Source organism: Empidonax traillii, unplaced genomic scaffold, assembly GCF_003031625.1.
Source record: "Empidonax traillii isolate 1590-97213 ecotype Southwest subspecies unplaced genomic scaffold, ASM303162v1 scaffold310:size1162954, whole genome shotgun sequence".
NCBI classification, from domain to species: Eukaryota; Metazoa; Chordata; class Aves; order Passeriformes; family Tyrannidae; genus Empidonax; species Empidonax traillii.
The window spans coordinates 121,829-146,136 of record NW_020955503.1 but is presented as its reverse complement, the minus strand read 5'-3'; the positions used below and the strand labels follow the sequence as shown (position 1 = coordinate 146,136).

Sequence of the window (24,308 nt, the reverse complement as noted above, 5' to 3'; positions counted from 1 at the left end):
TAAACTAGAAGCCATTTGGCAAATCCACACTACACAAAAAACTCTATTTAAAGAACTAGCAAAGGATGGATGCCTACAGAGATAAAGTACAAACTGCTCACTGTTGTTTCTAATAGAGATTCTCACATTAGTATGCTTTTTTTTGCTTTTTTACAAAATCCAGCTTTTACTGATATTTTTTTCTTTCTTAAAAGTAATATATGAAAAAGGCAGGGGAAAAGAAGAAATCAGTATACAGAAATCCTGAAACAATCAGGAGAAAAAAAACATGTTAGTGACTCCATGAGGTGGGACTGTGTGAGTGGGGGTGAGGGAGCTGAAATTACAAAGCTGTTGGATACTCCTACCTCTGAAAAAAACATCAATTTTAGGAACAGACTGAACTGTTACAGATGATTTAACAACTGCATTTAAACTGAAAAGAAACAGTTCTGGAATGATTTTCTTCCTCTGAATGCAAACTTACAATTAAACATTTTACTAATCAGAACTATTAGTCTACTGAAATAGATGATCCAAACTGACTTCACACAAAATCCACCTCCCAGTCAGTTACTGAACTGTTCAATATGTGGAGACTTCACGATCCAGGATCCGTAGCTGTGCTGCTCTAAGTAGGTCTGCAGCAAGCTTTTAGCTTCTTGGTACAGTTGAGATTCAGCCTGAAACAAGAAAAAGGAAGACCCTGAAGAATCTCAAGAACTATGGTTACAGAGATGATGGTTACAGAAACCAGTGTTTTTTATCATCAGCACACAATATGCACAAGTACAAATGTTGTAGAAAACAGTAACTACAGATCTTAGAGTTCATCTCAGACAATGAGAGGAAGTTTTAAACTCTAAAAACACACTCTTTTTGTATTTCGGAAATTTACTAAGATAAGAAAATTGTTCTAATAATTTTTTTTTCAGTATCTTTTCCATTCCAGTATTACCTTTATACAGAAAAGAAACATTCACTATCATTCAATGCAAATCTAAACACACGAAGACTCAATTAGCAAGAGATTTCTTTTTGAAGTAGTTTCTGAATCATTTAAAAAAATGGTCTCTTGCATGTTTTGACAGGAGGGAAAAGAACCATACACATTGTTTACAAACTGTTCAGGTGAAATTGTCAGCAAAACAAATACAGCCGTGGCTATCACACCGGCTTTGAGAGCAGTCACTAAAGAGACTCCTCAGTGCAACTGCCCCTCCCCGCAGCAGCTCACCTTGGCTTCGTGGTAGGTCGCAAACCGAAGCAAATCACTCCGTCCCGCTTCCTTGGAGAGCAGCCTGAAGCGACTGAACATGGCGGCCTTGCAGAGGCGGCTGGCCATGCAGGTACCGCTCTGGAACGGGGAGCTACAGTCGCGGGGAGAGAAGAAAATAAAAGTCATCAACAAACTAATTACAGGCAGATGGCTCTGATCGCCACAGGGTGTTTTTTCTCCCTCTTAAGTTTTGTGAGTACTACCCAACTGGAATTCCGATGCTAACTGATGTGTTGTGAAAACATGCATTACAACAAACAACGGATTCAAGTATCTCCATTCAAAGAACTGTTTTGTTTCACGTCTTGGTATCCCGCTGTGAAGTTACAAGAGCTTTCTAAAACTGCATCTCATCATAGGATGCATTCAGTTAACACAGGAGAGAATGTCTCTCATGCTCTGGCCTCCATGCGTAGCTTAAAAACCGAATACTCCAAAGAACCAGCACAGAACAATTAGGTTAACCGTGATTTCCAAGGAAACGAAGAGAAATCCTAACCTTTCAGTGGTTTTTCCACTTATCCCATCCACAACCTCCACGGATGCATCTGTCAAGGTCCAATTCAGACTAAGAGACCGCTGGTTTAGATCTGTTTGAACAGGTTGTGCAGCTTTCACCAAGTAAATATGAGATCTGTTGACCAGGTAAGGCATGGGAAGCTTTGAGACAAGCTCATCATCAAGGCGCTTCTTTATAGATATTTCTAGTCCTTTTGTATCCTTACAATTTCCATTTCCTATTGAACAGAAGATCAGTCAGACATGAGTACATTAAATCGAAAAAAAAAACCAATAAAAAACTAAGAAGGCAGATGTTTCCGCAGATGTTTCTGCATTCTTAGAAATCACACTACAGTTATTTTTTCATATAAAATCAATGTGTGGAAAGATCAGCAGATGAGCTCCAATATTCAATTTACAGAACAAAAATGATTTCACACTTCCTTCTCCAGAGGCATCATTGTTTTCACTGGATGCCTTCAGTTTTGAAGGATTATCTTTCATGAACTCTTCTTCTACTCCCTGCAGAAGACAGACACCACTGAAACAGAACTTGGATATTCCAGATTAGAAGATATGACAGGGAGTTTGCCCACATTACTCCACATCCAACAGCACTGCTGACTGCCTATAAATAAATATACTTTGGTCCACTGCATCTCAAGGAAGTGTCAACATTTCTATTGTAAGGGCAATAATAATTACAGATTATGATGTTTACTTTGAATGCTACTTAAGTAAGCATTTGAGAAGTTTTTCTATTGCTTTCAAGTAATGAAATGACACTGTCACCTTAAAGTCACCATTTCAGTGAAGAGTAAACACAGCATTCGTCACATTTGATTTTTTCTCAATATACAAAACTTGATTCATTAGAAATAGCTGAATTTCTTCTGTTACTCAAATATACAGTAAAGGAAGGGCTGGCAATCTGAGCTAAAAGAAACCCACAATGACTGAGTTTTACTTTAGGGCATTTCAAAGATACGTGGAAGATATATACACCCTTAGCACCTTTTCAGAAAAATACTGTAATTCTTTAAAGAGTCATCTTGGTTTAGTTCATATTTTATAAAATGATAATCAAACTGGAACACGAAAACGTACGAAGCCCCCACTGAAATTTGCGTCAAACTTACCCACAAGAATATTGCTGATATACACCGGTTCAATGAAGTGACTCAGCAAGGCTCCCTGAAGACCAACCACCTCCCACTTTGTCAGCTTGTCACTGCCTGACATGCTGCTCACTCGGACAGTTTTAGGGGGACAACAAACAGCCAGGTAAATCCTGCCTTCCAGAGCAACATGGAGACTCACTTGTTCACTGGCTTCGTAAGCAGATATAGATTGTGGAGAGAGATGTCTACAAGTAAGATGAGAATGGATTTCAGTGAGAAAGCACTGTCATCAGAGATTATTGTCAAGTGATATCTAATACATTATTAGAGAACAAACACCTATTTTTGGCTTAAGTAACATAACACCACCTGTTAGTAAGTGGCCACACTTTGCTACTCAACGCACTACTTGCGAGTAGCTCCCTAATTAAAAATATCTTTAAATAACTCTACACATAAGCCAATCCACTGTATTAGAAGAAAATACTTCTCTGAGTTTGTGTCAAGACAGGACACACCAGAAGGGGCAAAAAGAGAAAGTGGTGAACCTGCGATCCATCAAGTATTTCAGGGTAATTCACAAACGCATCCCAGACTCATCAACCAAGTCTGTGCAGGAGCTACAACAATGAAAGTCACCTAAAACCTGCTGCAGTTCTAACAGGAGGAGCTCCTGCAATGAACTGGCTGTGATTTCCAGGTCAGGAGTCTGTCTTCCCAACCCCCCAAATTCAGCATGAAAGCAGCTAACCATCTTGTATGTATGAAAAAGCTAGGACAGTATGACGTTATTCCACCATATCAACAAAAGGGGACACAAAATAATGTTGTCCATCACTTGGTAAACCAACGACTGCTGCTGTTAAATATCAAAACTATTCAAAAAAATCCCAAACTTTCAGAAATTTAACAAAAGTTAGAAGTGTGAAGATAAGCACAGGATTGTATTTGTCCCACCAAGGTTCTCTCATTACCTTTTATCTACAAAGCACAGCAGTAGACTCTTGTTTTAATTCCAAGCTTTTTGAACTCTAATCCTGTGGTGCAAAGGATGACATTAAGTCATCACACCCACTTGATCAGGGGTTAAATTGATGGTTTATTACTATTTTAATTGCATGAGAAGGGGGTTAACGGATAGTCTTCTGTAATAACCAATCTTCCACTACAACATCTCAGAAAACCATGGTACTTACAAATCTGACTTGAACTGAGCAGTTCCTTTTGGAAGCTGGTTCATGTAGAGAGAGAGAGTTGTATTTTGCTTTAGGGTGAGCAGTTTGGAGCCTGGTGCTGTACAAAATATGGATCTCTCCACCTTTGCCGGGTTTTTATTATAGAACAGCAAGAGATGTCTGTACAAATACCTAAAAGAAAGCGTTAAATTAACAGTAAACGTTAAAAGAAACTGCTTTGCTTACTAATACATAGACACATTTAATTCACGTGATTCGAAAACAATCCCAGAAGATACCAGCTATAAAATGCAAGTGCAAAAGTAAAACTGAGAAGAACCAGCAGCAATGGGAACCATGTGTAGGCACGTACTCACCTAAGCAGGGAACGCCTGGCCGTGACGATGGCGTGGCTGTCGTGCAACACTCTGCCACAGGACTCCAGGCGCCGGCTGTAGTTACACTCCCCTGTTCCCAGAGCCACAACTTCGTGCTGTCCACCTTAAGAGAGATGTGGAAGGTTCACCTGCTCTGGCCGCCAGGTGCCCACCAAGCTGCTCTCTGGGAACAGCCCAGGCTTCCCCAAAGCTCTCGGTCAAAAGAGACTTGCCTTTTTCGATGATGAAGGCAGCCAGTGAACTCCCACAGCTTCGGTACTCGGGGTGCTGGGCAGTCAGGTTGGTAAATACTTCTTCCAGTGTTTGTGAAAGTTTTAGATATATAGACCGTCCTCCCAAATAGAACAGAAACCAGTAAGACAAATTCGCAAGTAGCGGGGCAAAAAAACCAGACGTGAACAACCACTTCTAAAATTGTAAGCCTAAATACATGGGTAAGCACTACTGTCAACACATACTTTTGGGATTCTGAAGATTACCAGGATTAAAAAGTAAGATCAAGAATACCTAAACACTTTATGCTTTTATCATTCATTATAATAATGCAGCACATGGATCAATTTTGATCACCTACTGCACACTAGTTCAAGTAAGGACAGAAATACTTTTTATTTATACTGCTTATTTCTGTCACCAGTTCACCACCTACATTCAAGTCATTTAATGAAGCTTCCACTTGTGGAACCAACCTAGTGACACTAATTCTTACAGCCTTCTTCAAAGAGAAGATGTTTAAAATAACAGTACCATACAGAGATCACTAAATGTATTAGAAGAAGAATTTAAAAAAAAAAAAAAAGGATCTGCTTAATTTGAATCAACAGAGAAAACCAAGATTCTTCCTTACCAATGCAGGTCCTTGAAAGACAAGCAGAGTTTGCTGGAGTTTGAAGCTCGGCAGGAACACCGGGAAAATCTAAGAATTCAACAAAATTTTGAAGTGGGATGGACACTGTTCATTTTTAACGTGAATCTCACACTTACTTACAGCAAGTCAAAGCTTCTAATTCCCTAAGAATTTCCTTTTCTGTCAGAAGTCCTTAAAAGTTTACAACTTTTTTAGACAGCAATCCTTGAAAAAAGATAAATATTATAGTAATTGAATTCTCCTTAAAGCAATAACTCAGTGAAGAACCCTTTTAATCATAAGAATTTAACACCACTTGAGATGTACTTCAGGTTGCTGCACCTAATGAGTAGCAAATCAAGTGACACAACAAGTAATTCCTTCAGTATTCCTGGCTCTGTGCTACCAAATGATAATACACAAATGACAAAGGAAAAAAATCAGTTTCAGAACCAAAAGACAGATGTGCCCAAAGGATTCAAAAAACGTGACAAAGGCCCCGATGCTGAAGCTGTTAATAAACCCACAAAGGTTTTACACAGAAAACCTTTAGGCCAAGCTTTTTAAGCTCTAATTAGGTGTTAAAAGGATCTTTACCTGAATCTTTAGACGAGTTTTCCTCTGTATTCTCCAAGCTAAATAGCTCAACAAGAGCCAGTTTAGCTGCATTTAATTTAGCTTCCTTCTTGTTTTTTCCCAACCCAGTCTTGTAGCAAACACCATTTACCACAGCACAAAAAGCAAAATAAGGCCTTATGATATCACCTTTAAAGGAAAAAAAAAGGCAGCCACAATCACTGAAATTATTTTAAGGTAATTTATCCATAGCTTTGTGCTCTTATATTAATGCCTAGAACGAACACAAGACAAAAAAGATAATTTTGGCAAAACACAACTCGTATCTTTCACCTCCATGAGAATTTCAGCGTCTTTCACATTACGCACATTTCACAAAGTTCTGGCAACAGTCAGAATTCTACACAATTCATCTGATCAAGTTCTGTGGCACTTTATCATGAGACACAGCTGTGTAGGCAATAAAAGGGCAGCCAAAAAGCAATGTATGTGAAGGGTAGTGCAACCAACAATTAAAAAAAAAAAAAAAAAACCACAAACAAAAAACCAAAAACTATACTAGTGCCACCAATACTAACTGCAGAAATTCAGACAATTTCAAAGATAAGCAAATAATTAGCAAATATTTAGGAAAAGAAGTATGTACCTGCCACACTAGTTTCTTTCAACTGAAGTTGCACGTTATGCATTTGGGCAAACAGATGCAAGGCCGATACTGAGTTTATTGCTCCCTCTTTATATTTTGCAGTCAACTCCTTTAGCTGTTTCTGTGAAGGAAGCGCTGACAACCGGGGTGTGTGTACCCCTTTTTGAAAAGAAAAGGCTATTAAACAAAGCTGAGAACTGAACACGCTGAGAGTTTAAAGCTGTTTACAGTAAATGCTTTACAGACGCTTCTTAAAAGAACAAAAAGCAACAAGACGTACTGTAGAGCACTACTGCTTTGTACTGAATCCTACATTAACACCGCTAGCAATTCTGAAAAGGTACGTATATCCTCTTTTAAAAGCAGCAAAGCTTTTTTTCTTCCTTCCCACAGTAAATCCAGCAACCTCTGAATACAAACATTACATATAAACACAACACATATCCCCCTCCCTCCCTCCTCAATGATCCAACCGAAGTTGCTGATGGCAGATTCAAAAAAGTACAGCCTGTGGTTTTTCACACCAAACTACGCAGCAGTGGAACTCCCTGCTGTAAGATACTGTAAAAGTTTCAGCAACCACTACAGATGGATAAAATCACCAGCTTCAGGGGTGTGACATACTCAGGCACAAGTTATCTTCCAGCCAAGAAGAACTACAATAAATCCTTATTTTAAAGTCGCATAAATAGGGGTCTTTATCTCAATACAGCTATTCAAAGTGACAGATTGAAAATACGTCCTGGACATCTGGAACTGCAGTTTTCTCAACGATATCTACTAAAACTCATGCAGCAGAACATGGCCAAAATAAAGCCTGTACCTCTACAGTACTTGAACTTCGTAATTATGAAACACCACAGACAAAGTACAAGAGCCTACGGCAAATCAGTAGCCAACCCGCAGCATGCAAAAACATATAAAGAGAAGGAACAAATAGGAGGAGACGCTAAGGAAGCCATTAAAGAAAATACAGTGATAAGAAAAAGCAGCAGAAGATTTCAACACCATTAGCAGCTAATCCCGGTTTATAAACTGAAAACTATACCTGGATTTTGCATCACCTCTGGTTGACTGCGCCACTCAGAAGGTGGAGGATTCAGCCCCGCAGCCACGGGCTCCTGGAGCTTCTTCCTAAGTGGCCGCCTGAAAGCCTCAGGTGGCAAAACCCTCTTTGGTGTGGGGTCAAAGGCAGGCATCCCAGCGCCCTGAAAACAGCCATTGCTGCTCGCCATTTTCTACCAACCTAAGGAAATTTTAACAGTAAAGCTGCGAGCCGTAAAGACACCCCGCAAACTGCAGTCTTCCCAACTGAGCTGCTTCCAAGAACACCACAAACAACTCGCGCTCTGCCTCCCACAGGCTGGGGCAGAATCCAGACCTCTTGTCCTTCCAGCTCCTTCCTTCCCTGAGCCGGTGTCCTCTCCACACCCTCCCTTCCCATCCGGCACCACCACCTTGGAAGCCACCTCTCCTTTTAGTTAACCACCTTCCCTCAAGCAGCCAGCTCCAAGGACGCGACAAATCCTCAACCGGGTCTCGACGGGGCGAGGTAAACCACGCACACAGCCAAACCGGTCCCTCCCAGATTTCCAGGACCCCAGCTGAAGGGTTTGTACCTGCACTCCTCCTTTTAACTCGGAGAACACCTTCACCTCCTGGGTTCGTCCCGCTGGGGATGGTTCCTTGGGGCCCGCACCCGGCGGGCAGGCGGAGCGCGCCTGAGGGGAAACGAGGGTCGAGGCGCGGGGGAGGGAGGTCCCTGCCGCCCCGAGGCGGTGGGTTCAGACAACCGAGGAACCCTCGCAGCACCTCAGACCGCCCTGAGGCGGTAGGTGCGGACAGCCGAGGAGCCCTCACAACACCTCAGGCCACCCTGCCAGAGACTCCGAGCGGCGAGCCTTTAAAGGCGGGGAAGCCGCCGCCCAGCCCCTGCCGCCATTTCGTGTGAGGCAGCTTCCGGCCACGGGGAGCGGCCGAGGCGCGAAGGGCTCAGGGGAGGGCCTGAGGGGAGCGCGGGGCTGCCCTTGCGGGATAAGAGAAATGTAACATTTTCTTAATAAAGGTTGCTCTTTAATGTTTGATCTTTGTATACGTTCAAGGCTAATCGACAAGAAGGGGGATTTAGTCCTCGAAACGGCAGTTAACAAGCTCCAAGTGATGCCCAGGTCTTAGAAAAACAAATCACTTGGTGGTAGAATTGCCTCGTTAAGGTTTAGGGGCTTGACGAGCTCCGATCATCTCAAACCTCGGGGGAGGTTAACAAAGCTTGGGGAGAAGGATATACCGCTGATAATGGGCACAAATAAAGCAGAATTTAACAGCAAGTGTAGTGAAATCGGCCCCAGCTGGGTAAAAGGTAATTCCAGCAGGGGCAGATCGTGACCTCCCACTCACAGACCACTGACCCAAGAAACCCATCAACTCAAAAGACAGACAGAGCATGCGGACTAATTAGCGTGACAAGAGAGAGAACAATTAACCAACAGAAGATAGAATACTAATTAATCAGAGAACTATGTAACTTGTAGGCAATTTCCCTTGTTTGCCAAAATGTATAAATAGTAAAAAGTTTTGGTAGTTGGCATGATTGATTTATGGAATACCACTGAGCATCCAGGCTTGCGCAACTCTGAAATAAATAATCAATGTCTCTCTCGAGGGTATAATTATTGGCTTGTTGCACATGGGGTAACAAATCAGTTTTGTTTTGTTTTTTTTTTATGGTTGAGGCCACATTTCCTGGCTGGTTTCCAAGAAAGCTCCTGACGCATGCCCGTTGGGATTGGCCTAATTTAAATCACACTCTGTGCAAAGTTACACTTAAAACACTTTCTTCTTCTTGTTCGCCTTTCTTCACTGAAAAAAAAAATAAAATCCTGTACAGTAGTTAAATTTTATTACAAGTGTAATAAACTTCATGATTTTTAGCACTAAGGCAATCACAGTTTCATAAGTTATATATATATATATATATAATTTACACCAGTCTACATTGACAAATCAATTACTGGTCACATCAACAAGGGGTTTGTGTTATGGCAAATAAAACTTTTAAGAAAATTCACAGTTAATCTGCAAGTATTGTAAAGATGCAGGATCATATTGCACATAATAAAACGGACGCTGAGGAGCAGATTTACAGTGTTCCAGCTATTCCTTCACAGAATGTACATTGGTCATCATCATCATCATGCAATAACTTCAAATACAGAATGGTATCAAGTACCACGGTAAACAGTTACTCACAATGTAAGTTTTAAATAGAGTAGCAAAAAGCTGTTAGGTTTCTCTTTAAACCATATTTAAGTTCTTAAAATATAATAAAACACTTTGATAAAATCAAACGGAGTTACGGTTGTCACATTGTATTTTTAATATTCTTCCTTGTCTTTTCCTTTCTTTTCCTTCTCATCCTGTAGTGCAGTACCGAGTTTCTTTATAAGGACTGACAAAACTTTGTCCAAAGGATCCATGACACCACGCTGCAGCCATTTAGGGATAGTAGTCCTTGCATGGTGAAAGCCCAGCTTTTGGAGGATGTAATCAACACCAACGGGATCAATTTTTCTCCCAGTCCAGGATATTAATCTATAAAACCCCAATTAAATAGAGAACTCAATCTCAAATATATAAATATAGCAAAAAGCATTTGTATAAACAAAAATTGATTTTTCCCACTGTTACTTATGACCATCTTAAGTCCAACAAGCATTGTTTCAAACTTGATTTATACAGATAAGCTCAAGGTGATCAATGAAACATCCTCTTGAAGGAAGAAGATGTTCAAGGAGGTGAAAAACCTGACTGGGCTGCCTGCAGATCACGTTTAAATTGATTTATTACTACTGCTATCACAAAATGCCAACCGTGTCAAGATTTGTTGTGTTGTTTTTATATGTTAAAAAAAACCCAAACAAAACCCCACACAGAGAAAAGTCAGTTTCAGTTGTGATATACAGAGAACAGTGAGTTGCTGCCACACACACTATTCTTTTGTGCTAAGTTTAAAGTGCCATATAGCAACGAGTATGTTATGTTTTTTTTATTTTAAGGTGTTTGAAAACGAAAACTGGAATGCTAAAAATGGAAAAATGCAAGATGAAAAACATGAAAGTGAATGGGCTGTTGTGGGACAGAGTGAAATTATTAAGTTTACTCTTACCTAATTTTGAAGAGCCTCCAACAATATCCTTAATCTGCCTAAATTCTAATCTATCAGTTAATGCACAGCCTAAGAGACTGCAGATAAAGCTGTTTGTTACCTGAGTGTGGGTTCCAAATGCCAAGTATTGCACATGAATTCTCTCCAGTCAACTGTAGTGTAAGTAATGCTTTCCTCTGCCTCCTTGTCAGTGGAGCTCTCCTCCAGAACACCAACTGAGTTCTTCTGCCCTGGTCGAGCAGCCAAAATGCGAGGAGGAAAAATTGCTGCAAAGTGGAGAGAGGAAAAACCCCAGACTAGTCAGTCTCAAGCAGCTCAGTTGAATTCTCTTTGAATTTAAATAAAACAAAGGAATAAATAAATAAAAAACCCCAAAGGAACAAAGCAAAGAATGAACATACCAAATTTGAATGTTGCAACTGAACACATTCATGTAGAAAAATAAAGCATTCTGAGGTCAGCAAAATGCATGTCTTGAAAGGACTCCACTGGTGAAAGGATTACAATAAAAATAATAAAGCTTCCTAAAACAGTTTGCCATTTGTCTATACCATCTCACAAAGACAAAGTTAAACTAAACACCAGGTGTCAGAAGAGGAGCGAGATTATGACGGACTGTATTTACTGTCACATAATCTGACAACCGCAGACTGTCAGAGAAGTGTTACCTCATAAAACAACAACTCACCTTTTTCTTTTTCTTTTAGATAAGCAGACACCAAGTCATGCAGAAACATGATCAGTTCGGCATCCATAGTTACACATATGTGGTCTGTAAATTCAGTTACCACACTGCATTCCACCTTTGGTTTAACACTTGTATCTACAGTCAGATAAAAATAGTAGTATTAACACATTTACAAGCACTTACAGTATAGGTAAAAGTACATAGAATTTGAATACAAATCATTTAAAGATTTGAAGTCTGAAGATACCATTTTGAAAACATGAGCATAGAATTTAGGCTCCTATCTCATATTCCCTTTTTGAGAATGGGCCTCTAAGTTTTAATAACTATAAGAAAACCAACCCCCTAGACACACCAATCTAGTTGAAGTGTTCATATTAAATCTCTCAGTTTTAGTCTACAGTCATCGGTCTCTGGACTAGATCTTTACTCTCTCAACAGAATTCCCTCTACATTTTATGTAGAAACATAAAATGAAATGTTCCTCCACATGAAATTTTATCCTCTCTTGAAGATACTCAGATTAAATCCTCTTCTCTTAACAGCACATTACACCCTTGTATTTAACTCCTCATTAGTGAGAAACAGTTTTAGGCCAAGAAAAACAAATTATCTTTACTGCACCTTGTAATGAAGGCTCTTGGGGCTCTTGAACATGGATGGATTTAAAATCCAGCTGCATCCTTGGCAATGCAAAGATGGTTTCGGTTTCGTGGTTGTAACTGGAGCCACCTCTGAAGCCACTTAGCAAGCTGGAGCTCTTCACTGTTGTGCTGCTCTCTGGGTTGTTGGCATCAACGTTCCGAAGCAGGTTCAACTCTGCAGGAACAATGGGAAATGTTTGATTGTGACAAGGCAAAAAATTTAAAAGAAAGGTCACTTGTAAAACTGTGTAATTATTAAGAAGATCATATCTTTGAGCCTGCTCCCAAAAGCATGGCTAGAAAAGGCTGAACAACCAAATGTTGCTTATATACTTAAACCCTTCACAGGGCTACACAAAAACATCTAATAGACAGGCCTTCTGTTTGTGAACTTCAACCACTACCTCTTGTTGTGTCTTTCTAAAGGAATAAATATTAGAATAGTACATCAATCATTTAAAAATACTTTTCCAAGAAATTATCATCTGTTCATTTCTCACTATATGCCATATATATTTCACAGAAGTTCTGTTAACGTCAACTACTGATTCTGTAGTTTGTGACTGAAATAACTGTATTTTTAGATTTATTTTAACAGCATGAAGGTTTTATTTTCCAATTAACAATGACTTAAAGATGTGATTCAAAATGTTTTAAGGCCTAGAAACAGCTCAAGGTTGAAAAGCTTTAGGCAGACGAGTAATTTAAGGGTTAGCTGTAAGCGCTGATGGAAAGCTAAAATTCAACTTAATTCATAAGACCTTTATATACAGCGAAAATATACCCTCATATTACAAGATCACAACTGAAACAACACTTTTTTTGCATATAGTCTAAGAGGAATTTCAGCATATTCCTCTACTTCATTCCACAGTTCACCGGAGGGACCTCAGGAAGAAACAACGTCCATTCCCCCTGTAGCCCACTTCAACTTCAGCAGCTTTTAAACAGCAACATCTGCCAGCAGATCAATCCCCAGACTTAATGAACACAACTCTAACCTTCATTCCTCGTGGCTGTCACATAATTGAACCACTCCTTCACACTGGCAACTCCATGGGGGGGATTTTCGTGGCGCCGCCGCGTTATCTTCGTGATTGTGGCCATGGGGCTTTCGAGGGCTCCACAGGGTTTGGTCACCATCGTGTTGTGGCCCAAATGGAAGTCCAGGGTTTGCACAATATATGTGGAGTGTTCACTAGTACCTGGATTGAAGGGGGGAGAGAGAAAAAAAAAAAAGGAAAAGCAGCTTAGTGAGGATAGTGGGATTTTTTTTCCCTCTCCTTGTACAGGTATATAACATGAATAATTAGTATGCTGGTGGAATAAAAACTGGTAGAAAGCTTGCAAACAACAGAAAAATTACATCTTCAGTAGCTACAGACAGTAAAACTTTTCAATATTAAGACAAATACAAGCAGTAAGACCATTCAAATTCATCATACAGAGAGAAAGGACTACATAAACACACACAAGCAATTAACATGTCAGACAATCCACTTTGTAGGCATATTATCAGGGACATATCCAATATAGCTGAAAAGGTACTTGACATTTTTTCACAGATAAAGCAAATTGTGCTAAAGATGGAGAGGAAACAGATTACTTTTAGGTAAGTGGTATATTTTGGGGAAATAATCTTGATTCAGACTTCAAGAAAATGAATTTGTCTTTGATTTCTTCTTACGTATCAACAAATTTTTAAAAATTATTTGAAGGAATTTAAAGAAGTGACGAAAGAGTTCAAATTACCATCTTCCAAAACTTTCTGGGCTTCTGTCCAAAATGCAATATTTGGTTCTTCAAGGTGAAATAAGGCCCACGATTTTGAGCGGAAATTAGGCCCATGAAAACAAGCCAGTGTCATGTGGTTTCCATGCAAGCTCATGGATCCTCCAAACTGCATTCCATCTTCTGGCAACGGCATTTGAAACAAGGATATATGGCACCCAGACACCACCTTCAGAACTCCTGGCCAGTGGCGATGATGGGCTGCATCCAACACTGCAAAGTAAACAGGAACAACAAACTTCAGGGAAGATGCAGAAAAGATTGCTGCCATAATTCTGTTTTTAGCAAAACATGAGATTGTGAGTGATATTTTCTTATCTGTTTCACTGACACCTTTGCCCAGAGGAGTTTTTGCAATTAAAACATCCTAATAGGGAATTGTGTTATTTTTTTTGGTGCCACTTACATTGCTCCTGTGAACTCCTCTCCAAGTTGTTGGCCATTGTCTTGGGAGGGAGGTAAGGAACAGGTCCCCAGGTGGACAGAGCTCGCTTGCTTGTATCAAACTGCTGAGTGAAGAACTCCTGCAGTTTCATCCCTATTTTTATCAGGTCTGGCGTTGTCGATCTTGAAATCATCACTTGGAAGATATCCCATTTCAAGTCCCCGTGGACAAATATCTCACTAGATATTGAAAACAGCAAGAATATTTAGCAGTTAATCTATTTCCTAATGTCAACCCAATCAACTACAAACCAACCCCAAAATAATGAAGTGGACAGAAGTCATTTGACCTTATCCAACATTATACATTTTAAACACAGGAAACGTTATTACCTTTTATCAGTCATGCTCGAATCCAAAGTATTATACAAATTAATTTTCCACTCATCCTGCAGTTTAAGATCAGCATTACTGAAGATGCCCATGAGGATACTGGATCCCATATAGTCAACACGTGCTTCAGTAGAACCCATGGTAATCTGAATTTTATGATTGGGCTGCTGGTTTGGATGCTCAGAAATATGAGCTGAAATAGAAGCAAAGCAATATAGAAATACAGTATTAGAGGTAAGGAAATCAGTTTTTCCAGTGATAACACCTTTATGCCACCCAGAAGATACAGAGGGGATGGAGAAAGCATTGGTTTTTTTCCAGATTGATGGGCAGGCCGTGACTGTGGTGTTGCACCAGAACACTCAGCCTCTTTCCAAAGCCAGTTTGGCATTTCCCTGACCATAAGCACTTGTGAAGGTCTAGGAGGAGCTGAACTGCTGTCAAATCCTTGAGCTGCCATCTGTCCAGACAGCTGAAGAGTTGCACAACTAGACAGTGTAATTTTAGAGAAACTCTGAGACTGACTCAGCCCTGATCAGCAGGTTAACCCTTCAATTCAGAGTGTGTTCCACAGTCAGAATACACAACTAAGAATCCATAATTTTTCCACACTAGCAGGTTCACCAAGTGAGGTGCTGTGTATATTCTTTAGTTTGTCACATTTATTGACTGGAGCACATGCTAACACCAGGCAGCTTTCCAACTTACCCACCATCTCCAGGGTGTTAACATCAATGGTACCTCCAACCACTCCCCCTCTGGAGTCCAGCTGGGATCTTCCCAAGCCCACAGACATGCTGATTTCCCGATCTCGGCTACTTCCCACAGATAGACGGCCCTGACTTTTCAAACCACTGGTGGTCCACCTGGAACAGAGGTGAAAACAGATAACAGTTACCCAGGTTGTCAAAAGAGAGACTAAATATTTTTTACTGGAAAACAGTAAATAGTGTGGTTTAGGCATGTGGGACTTAAGCATCGACAGTATTCGTGAGGGGATTAACAGTTCCAAACTGAGAAGGTTAGGATTTTAAAGCTAAAAGACAACAGGCTGTTAACAGTTTGTGGGGAAAAATGTTCCTTTGCCCCCAAAACAATCTGTTAAAACACGCTTGATCTTGTTTTATACTTACGTAGTATTGCCCATTACGTTGCTCATATTCATTTGAACATTTAATTGTTTTAGGTTCATAGCAAACACAACCAGCGTTTCCCATGGTGTTCCTTGCTGGCTTCCAGCTTTATTTGACTTATTAAATGGAGTTGATGTTTTTGAGAGAGTATCTAAATAAATAAAAGAAGTAGACAAAAATTTACATTATTCCACACGCTAGGAAAAACTGGCAGGATATATCCACGGTGAATGTTACAAAAGGACTGACAAACACCAGATTTAAAGAGCACAACAAAACTAGGAGCGAGGATAAGTGAAAACTCAAGGATTTGCAATATGTGTTGCTTTAGTTGTCACAGATATTGATTCACTTTACACATAGCAGTAATGCAATGTCATAGGAAGTACGCTAACAAAGTATGCAACTTTAACTCATTCATTTCAGACATTTTCCTTTCACTAAGCCATTGACTCCCCACTCCCAGGCACCGTGGAAAAGAATATTTTATGACTGCTTTTTACAAAGCAGTGACCTTTTTTCCCCATACAACTGATGGAAATACTTCAAAAAAAACTAAAGAAATGATTGTCTACTCACCTCTCTGAGGCACTGAGGAGTCGGACACGCTCCTGGATCTTGTAACAGCTGGAGACTTGAGGCTGTGAGATGCTGTCCCAGGTGACATGCTGCTGCTTGCACTGTGTTCACTAAAGACATTAGGTGACTGTGCCATGTGAGTAAAGGAGGCAGATTGGCAGGGCTGCTCCCATGTCCTACAGTAGGCTTTCCTTGAGGATTCAGGAGAAAGATGCTGGCTGACTCCTTCAATGGAGTCTGGTGTTCCAGGACCTGATGCTGCTAGAGAAAAAGCAGCACGTCAAATGCAGAACAACTATTTAATTGTTGACTAACTCTACCCTCCCATATAATTAGAAGGAAGCATTTGGAGAGTGTTAAAATGTATTTAACTTAACCTAACTAAAGGTTTTCTACTGTTTTCATTAAGGTATTATAGAATCAGAGAATGGTTTGGCTTGGAAGGGACCTTAAATATCATCTAGTGCCAAGCCTGCCAGAGGCAGGGATGCCATCCACTCAATTAGGTTGCTCAGGGGCCCATCCAACCTGGCCTTGGAATATGCTCTTTAAATTATTCAATGACCTACTTCATCAATTTTTAACTGCTCCCTTCTAGGATTCTCTATTAAACATCTCTGAGTGACTGCGCATGGAATAATTTATGATGCATTTATATCTACTCACACGTGTCATAAGACACGGGTAATAAATGCTTATAAATAACCTGTGGCACAGAAAGTTTCTTCCCGATAAGCAGTCTCTTACCTGGCAGATTTATTGTTTGATCCCCCAGGAAAAGCCGTCTAGCAATGCTTCTCCTGTACCAAGCCCTGGGAAAGGCCAGAATCTCACTGAGTCGGCGCATGTCGTATTTGAAAGAAGCAGATCCTATATCACAGACAGCTGAAAAAGAGAAAGCATATACACACGCTTGGAAACTCTCTGTAGTAACAGGTTTTGGTAATCAACTGTAATTAAAAGGCATTCAATATAGTCAAATTCTTCTTCACCCAGCAGCATTGTCTCTGCTGTAATAGTTTTGCTGAGGTTTTGCCGTTTCTCCAAATCCAGTATTAGATACAAATATATTTCATAAATGCAAGATGGAACCGAAGAATATAAATGATGTTGAGTCCTACTTGTGTTGGATTTGCCTCAGACTCCTCGTGTGAGGGCTGCAGTGGCAGATTAATCACAACCATTCAGCTGTCTGCCCAGTAAGTCTGGATCCCACGTGCAGGGGCAGAAAATGAGTAAATAAGTCTTTAAACCCCATTTTTACTTCCCTTAGTATTCAGGAATCTAGCTCTCACTGCAGCTTCATAGGCACCAGGTATCAAGGGTCACATTACGCAGGATGGACTGATGTTTGAGCCAGTCCATTTTGTTACATTAAACAGATCAGGAGGAGGCTAAAAAGACACACCTGGCAAACAGATACTCCAAGCACCATTACATTTTAATGTGTCAATCCCTACTTCGCTCGTAGAGAACAAAAATTTTACTCCACAACTGCAAGTAGATGGCTCTCAATAAACAGCTACAAAAGCTGCCCAGGTTGAAGTCCATCGCTGGAACCACAGTTGTCTAACTAGATGATTAAAATGGAAGCAGCATTTACCAGATATGTTTATCAGTGTGGTGTCTATCTTGCTGGTAGCTTTGCTTGCAGACTGACTCTCAAAGAAGGAGGAACCTCCCGAGCGCCTTATCCGTGACAGGCTGACTTTGACGAACTCCAGGTTAATGCTCAGAGAATCCTTGCGGCCGGTGACCGAAGTGGGCTCCTCGTCCACGTTACCTACGAGCAGGAAGGAAAAAAAAATTTCATCTCCCGTGAGCTTTTCCAATCTCCAGCTCAGAAAAGCGTGCTGAACTTGAACAACGGTCGCTGAAACAAACAACGTACCTAAGGCTCCCGATCCAGGGGTTAGCACAGTGACGGCTGACTTTTGTTTGCCAGCTCCGTAGGGATGGAAGACGTAAAGGGAGAAGTCGGACATGCAGGCGGTGAAGCTCAGGCCCGAAGAGCTGCTGCTGGAAGTTGTCAGGTCTGACTGACTGCTGCTGTGCCGTGTCCTGCCCAGAGGGCTGCCCAGGCCAGGTGAGGAACCTGAAAGCAGTAATTTTTTTTTGGCCAAAAATTAAGATTTTGAAAGCATTTTCAAATGGGAAATAATACTTAACGTTAACGGCAACATCAAACAGACCAAGGACACTTGAAATTATGCCCTTTAGCTGCAACATAGCTTAAATATTCTGAGTATTGATGTGAGCCACGGTATAAAATCAACATTCCTACACATATTACCTGGTGCTCCAGATTTACTAAGGGAGCTCTTTGAGCCACTCTGGGAAGCACTGCCACCAATGGACACACTTTCTGAGGGGTATGTCGTGCCTAAAGTTTCCAGCTCTCCTCGGTTTGAAGAGAAGACGAGATCCAGGGAAGGCAACTTCAGCATACATTCAACTCTGGATACTGGCAAGCAACTGAACTTGATTTGAGAGGGCTGAAACACAGAAAGAAAAGAAAGCATTCAGTGAACAACTGTGAAATACTGAAAAGATCCCAAACTTGGATTATAACATGTTGTGGGGATTGATTTTTTTTTAAACCTGAGCAAATTACAGCCTTTCCAGACTGGTTTTAGAATTGGTAAGGTAACTGCATACAACTTGATATAGATACATTAATTTCACCATTCTTGGCCACATGAGTTTCCAACTAAAAGCTGGGAGAGGGTACAGATTGTTGTGGCTAATTTTCACAGGGAAAAAAAAAAAAGTGTTAGAATAGGTTCCTCAATTTGGCAACATAATCAACTTTATGCCAGGAAAAAGAGGCGTTTGAGCAAAGTGGAAAAACAGCAACGTTCAGATCAAGCTCAAGTGCTCTGAATCACTTCACAGCAGCACTTTTCTCTCTTACACATATACAAATCCTGGACACATCAAATATTAAGCAGTATGGACAGTGCCCTGTAGATCCTAACTGTATATTCCTACATTTTCCACATAAACTGAGAAACTCTGAAATTATTATTTTTGGTTTGCAACGGTACCTATAAACAAAGGATAGAAAGAGTAGCTATGAAAGATACTTTCAAAAGAAAGTGTCCAAAACACAAGGACAAAGTAATGACAGAAAAATGCTCAGGACTTTCATGATTTCTCAAAATAGCTCATTTCCTTGGTCTGCAAGGGACTAAAACATGTCAAAATTCCTATTTTATCATCACTCTATACATTAATATCTGAGAAAGAATACTCCAAAATGTATTTTATTTTTTTAAAAGCAGGGATTATTTTAAAGGCTGTGACTAAAGTTACTAGCCTTAATGTTGAGTTAGAACCTCACCTGAACTCGTACATAAACCACCACATCCACAGGGAAGGATGAATATGCTGATGTTGAGGATGATACTAACGATGTCGTGGACTCTTCTAAGGGATCTTGTATATCAAATTGTCCCATGTCTTCATCCTGTGAACTGACAGCTTTCAACAACCACAAGAACTCATTAGAAGGTGGAAGCTAAAGGGAAAAGCAGCTCAATGCCACTAAAAGACAAAAAAAAAGCACAAAGTAAGAGAACACAAATACTCAACTTACCTGTGTAATTCCTTTCAATGGGTGTAATGGGAATGGTTTCCAGAGCTTTCTCCAGGAAATCCAGTAGGCAGGGGCTGATCACCATCTCCTCTGGCAGGGACTGGAGCGCAACCCATGCATAGAGTTTAGCAGTTTTCACTCCACCACTTCCTTTCCCTTTGGCTGCAACATTTAAAAGATAAATTTGTCTAATCTAATACTATTGGACAGCAACTAATAAACATTACAAGAAAATTCAGAACTATCAGCTGTTCCCTCTGATTTTTTGTATCATCTGAAGAGACATAAATCAGAATTAGAAAAAAATTAAGTTTTCACTAAGAAAGCCCTGCAAAAACAACCATTGGTCTGTAAACCTCAACTGTAGTAATTCCATTGCTCATGTTCTTGACCAAACACTCTGATGTCATTGGCACCACCTCACTTTTTAAAAATTAGCACTGAAAGCAGACACGCAGTATCTCTTCAAATACCCAATGCAAAGGAACCACAGCTCACTGGAAATGAAAGGGGGATTAGGAAAAATAAATGCACGAGTCTGGAAAGAAAGTCTTTTGAAACAGAGAAAAACACATCAAAAATTTCAACTGTAAATGGCAAATCTACTATATTTATGCAAAGAATAACTAAAGATCCCAAACCAGCATTTTTAAAGGCTTATACTATAAAAGTATAAAAGAGTTTATCTTTTATAACTTTTAAACTTTCATAAAAAGTTTATACTCTGGAACTAGCCAGAGTATAAACTAACAAAAAGGTTACTGTCTTGTAAATCTGGGGAAGAGGCTTGAATCCATGTTCACCAAAATATAAATATGCAGAGAAGATATGAGTACCAGCTCCATTACTGTCTCTGTGAAATACAGCTATTTAGAATTAATAGATTTAAATGGAGATATGGACTTTAAATTCTCCCAAGAAAAATATCCAAACTACTAATCCACACTACTGAAATGGAGCTTAAAAAATCCTTTTATTTGGTAAAAAAAGCAAGCTCTGAATTTTCATTCCATGCAAACTCTTCTGTCTAGTGGTTTTACTGGAAACCAAAGACAGTAAGACATGGTGGTTTCCATTCGAGAAAAATGGTTCCCAGAGTAAAATTTCATCAAAAAATTTCATAAAAGTAGCATAAGCAACAATAAATGTGTTTCAAAACAAATCAGAACTGATAAATATTTATAGAAGAAATAAAGTAATTACAATCCAATCCCTAGTTTGGGGAGACATTTATATTAACCATAGAAGTGCAATTCCTGTAAGCCCCCCACCAAATGAAGAGTTTACAGCCATAAAACCAGCAAGACCCAGTAACTGGCCATGATATGGTAAAAATTCAAAGGCAGAGATTAGAAAGAAGATAGCAAAGTAGAGAACAAAACTGAAGAGAAGGAGTATAAAGCATTGCACAGCATCTGGTCATCATAAAGAGGATGGTCACTTAGAGAAGTAAGAACTAATGGTTCAACAGTATGGAGAATTGAGGAAGGTGTCCCCATTTCACTGTTCTCTCCCAGCATCTCTGGTCATTCCATAAGACAAACCACCCCCCCCACAGCTTTCAGTTCTTAATTTTGCCTGCTCATCAAATTCTTTCAAAATTTCAGCTTTGTATTTAAAGCCATATCCAGATGCTGAAGGAGAGAAAAGTGAACGTCTCAGAAATTGGAGATGCAATCTACACAGCTCTAGATCTGACATGATGTAACGACAGACTCCTGCTTGAGAACAGGAATCGCTGCAGATAAAACAGAACTTTTCAGTATTAGAACTCAAGTTACTCCAAATGATGGTTATTTAAGGGCCTGCAAGAGTTTACAGATGTTTAAACTTTGCTTTCCAGCATTCTTCTGTTAAATGAAAACAGGGAGAAGGCAGTGACAGCCCATCATTGGAATATGGTGATCATTACTGAGACTGCTTTGGCAAACAAAGCCTAAAAATGCAGCTTTAGGAACTGCATTCTTGCTTCCTGGATCAGCTTTCTGCAGCCAAAGTTAAGACTTGATAAACACAGAGCTTCAGGTAACGTGCAGCCAGATCCAAAGCCAGTAGATTACACCAAGGAAAGGTAAATATCTGTGACAGATTCAGAAAGTTTGTCTCTAAGTACCTGATGGGATGGGTGGGGGTTGGGGAGGAAGTAAGGTGTTAGTCTTGCTGTGGATAGTGCTAGATAAAGGAGGAGATGTGGCAGTGTCTTTCATACCATACAGCTTGGACTCTTTGGAAAGGGTTCTTGGCAAAGAGGATCCTCGGGAAGTGTTTGGCGATTCGGTCTTTAGAGTCTTGGAGTTGTAGTGCAGCTGCAAAGCAAAGCAAGAGCAATTTACTTCACTCCAAGTACTCAATTTCTATACAGCCGTTGGGTGTAGAGAAATATATGTTTCCTTCCCTTCAAAATTTCTTTGTTCTCATTATTTACACAAACAGCGTTGTAAGAGATGTTACATTCCAGTTCACGTCCTACAAATATTAAGATCTGAAAATTTAGTACTTAAGAAAAAAACCACTTAATAAACTATTAAAAAAAAAGTTACTGAAACACAGAGAACAAAGTCATTATATAGGAACAATGTCTAAAGCTTGCTCCTCAGCTCTGTTATGTCTCCATGCATCCTGTGCCACCAGCTATTTGTTCCTGTGCACGCAGTTTGCTTTCTGTTTTCCTGCGTGGTGGAACTGTTCCACTACTCAACACAGGCATACAGAAATTTGCATTAAAAAAATAAAAATACTAAGATATCCCAAGAGTTCATGTCTCTTCTTTGTGCATAATACACTATCAGCAAAAACACAGAACGTAACAAAAGCTGTAGAGAATGTTTAGCTGTTCCTAAATTTGGCTAAAAGCAACAGGCAGGACATGAGGTGCAACTGTTATCCCTGAAGACAGCTTGGAATCCTGGAAAATGGACACACATAGTCTTGCCATATCAAGAGACAAGAAAAGCCAAGCTATTTCAAGTGAAGAGCATTTGATTTATGCTCTATTCGAATTGCATAAAGTTTCCATGCAGCACTGACTGACTTTTCCTCTTCTTACTCCACGGGATTTCAAATCACAAAATACAGGAACATTTCTCTTGAGACTCTTTCTAACTAAGATTTAGGAACAGTGATTAAATAAACAAGGGAGTGTACAGTTTGATGGTGTTTGAGAGAAAATATTATCATTTCTTCCCCGCTGAGTTACCCCCTCCTTTTACCTTTACATCCACCCCTGGAATATAAAACACTGTTGTTTCCACATCACTAGATTTTGTCTGTAGAGACGATGGCACTTTCTTGCCAGCAAGCAAGTGAGTAGTAGATGCATAATTAGTTTGAAATTTCTTCTTTTTGGAAGGAGACTCTTGATCCAAACTCCTGGAACTGCGATCATAGCTCCTAAAAGAGATACCCTCATGTTATGAAAGGCATTTCCCATGCTGGACACAGGCAGAACGATTGCAATGTATGATGCTGCTGTGAGGTGATAAATACTACAAATACAGTGATGGTAATGAACTATGTTTTGCAAACAGGTCAGTGATCAGGAGTCATTAATTATTGTACAGGTGGCTATAATTTAAATGATGGAAACAGCAGAGGAACTCGACAGCTAAAGCAGGACAAGGCGATATATGCTCCTCATAAGGCAACTACCGCATGTCGTACCTCCGTAAACTGATGTCATCGTGCTCTTGCTGGAGCATTGTCGGGTGCAGCACGCACTTCCCACAGTCGATTTCCACCCTGATGTCAAGCTCAAAGTCGATGTTTCTCTCCGTGGTCGTGCCAGTGACGCTCCTGTTGGTGGGTGTCGTTGGCCAGCGCTCAGTGAAGAGCTGCTGCACCGCGGCAAAGCCCGTGGTTTTCTTGCGAGAGGTGCCCCTGCAGGAGATCAGAACACGAGCGTCACATTGACCTGCGCAGCTGGTAGGAGGCCTTCTTCAACTGTACCCACAGTCAGTGTAGCAGCTGTCAAAACCTCCTGGGAAAAGGCCTTATCTGATGTGCAGCAACACACTGAGCCATATCTTCCATTAACACGTTACATTTCTTCATACAGGGTATTACAAAAAACTAGGCCTTCCTTGAATTCTCAGTCAAAAAACCAACCAAAAATATACCCACTAGTTTGCATATTTGTAAATATCTGCAGTGATGCATGCACTTTGTGGAGGTATAATCACTGGATAAAACCGAAAGTTATGCTGTATTTGACTGATCTGTCAGTTGGTCCCACTAAAACCTGTTCTGTGCCTCAAAAAAGAACTTCCCGATTTTTTTTATTCTGTTCCCAGCTCAGAAACTTCCAGCAGTTGCCTCCTTCTCTAATCAGAATTCATCCTTCCTGCACAGTCACCTCTGCTCATCACAACCTCCCCCGACTTCCACACACACACTTGAGGCAAAAGTCAGTGTC

The 24,308-nt window shown here is 40.2% G+C and overlaps 2 protein-coding genes across 14 annotated transcripts in view; both read right to left on the bottom strand.

Moving 5' to 3' along the window:
• Positions 1-328: 328 nt before the first annotated feature.
• Positions 329-8,394, bottom strand: ADAD1 (adenosine deaminase domain containing 1). Of its 3 annotated transcripts, none has more exons than XM_027891149.1 (12): positions 8,142-8,394; positions 7,571-7,776; positions 6,523-6,681; positions 5,898-6,065; positions 5,306-5,369; positions 4,666-4,793; positions 4,433-4,556; positions 4,077-4,247; positions 2,899-3,125; positions 1,758-1,995; positions 1,217-1,349; positions 329-662 (listed from the first exon to the last, which is right to left on the bottom strand). In XM_027891149.1, exons 2-12 carry the CDS (start codon positions 7,755-7,757, stop codon positions 549-551), a joined length of 1,713 nt encoding a protein of 570 aa, XP_027746950.1. In that variant the 5' UTR covers positions 7,758-7,776; positions 8,142-8,394; the 3' UTR covers positions 329-548. The 3 variants fall into 3 exon arrangements, with proteins under 3 accessions (XP_027746950.1, XP_027746951.1, XP_027746952.1); XM_027891150.1 differs by having other exon boundaries at positions 8,178-8,394; XM_027891151.1 differs by lacking the exon at positions 5,306-5,369 and having other exon boundaries at positions 4,666-4,788.
• Positions 8,395-9,399: 1,005 nt separating this feature from the next.
• KIAA1109 (KIAA1109 ortholog) overlaps positions 9,400-24,308 on the bottom strand; it is an 89,943-nt gene continuing 75,034 nt past the window's right edge. For 7 of the 11 annotated variants that reach the window (XM_027891137.1, XM_027891143.1, XM_027891141.1 and 4 more), the window contains 20 exons: positions 23,558-23,773; positions 23,107-23,287; positions 22,011-22,203; positions 19,898-20,059; positions 19,643-19,782; positions 18,593-18,794; positions 18,191-18,394; positions 17,903-18,082; positions 17,047-17,184; positions 16,300-16,560; positions 15,721-15,871; positions 15,296-15,453; positions 14,588-14,780; positions 14,217-14,434; positions 13,772-14,023; positions 13,021-13,224; positions 12,000-12,194; positions 11,376-11,510; positions 10,788-10,953; positions 9,400-10,113 (listed from right to left, as the gene is read on the bottom strand). In XM_027891137.1, coding sequence (XP_027746938.1) covers positions 9,897-10,113; positions 10,788-10,953; positions 11,376-11,510; positions 12,000-12,194; positions 13,021-13,224; positions 13,772-14,023; positions 14,217-14,434; positions 14,588-14,780; positions 15,296-15,453; positions 15,721-15,871; positions 16,300-16,560; positions 17,047-17,184; positions 17,903-18,082; positions 18,191-18,394; positions 18,593-18,794; positions 19,643-19,782; positions 19,898-20,059; positions 22,011-22,203; positions 23,107-23,287; positions 23,558-23,773 — 3,766 coding nt within the window. In that variant the 3' untranslated portion in view covers positions 9,400-9,896. The remainder of the gene's footprint in view (positions 10,114-10,787; positions 10,954-11,375; positions 11,511-11,999; positions 12,195-13,020; positions 13,225-13,771; positions 14,024-14,216; positions 14,435-14,587; positions 14,781-15,295; positions 15,454-15,720; positions 15,872-16,299; positions 16,561-17,046; positions 17,185-17,902; positions 18,083-18,190; positions 18,395-18,592; positions 18,795-19,642; positions 19,783-19,897; positions 20,060-22,010; positions 22,204-23,106; positions 23,288-23,557; positions 23,774-24,308) is intronic. The other 4 variants (XM_027891138.1, XM_027891147.1, XM_027891148.1 and 1 more) reach the window with 2 other exon arrangements.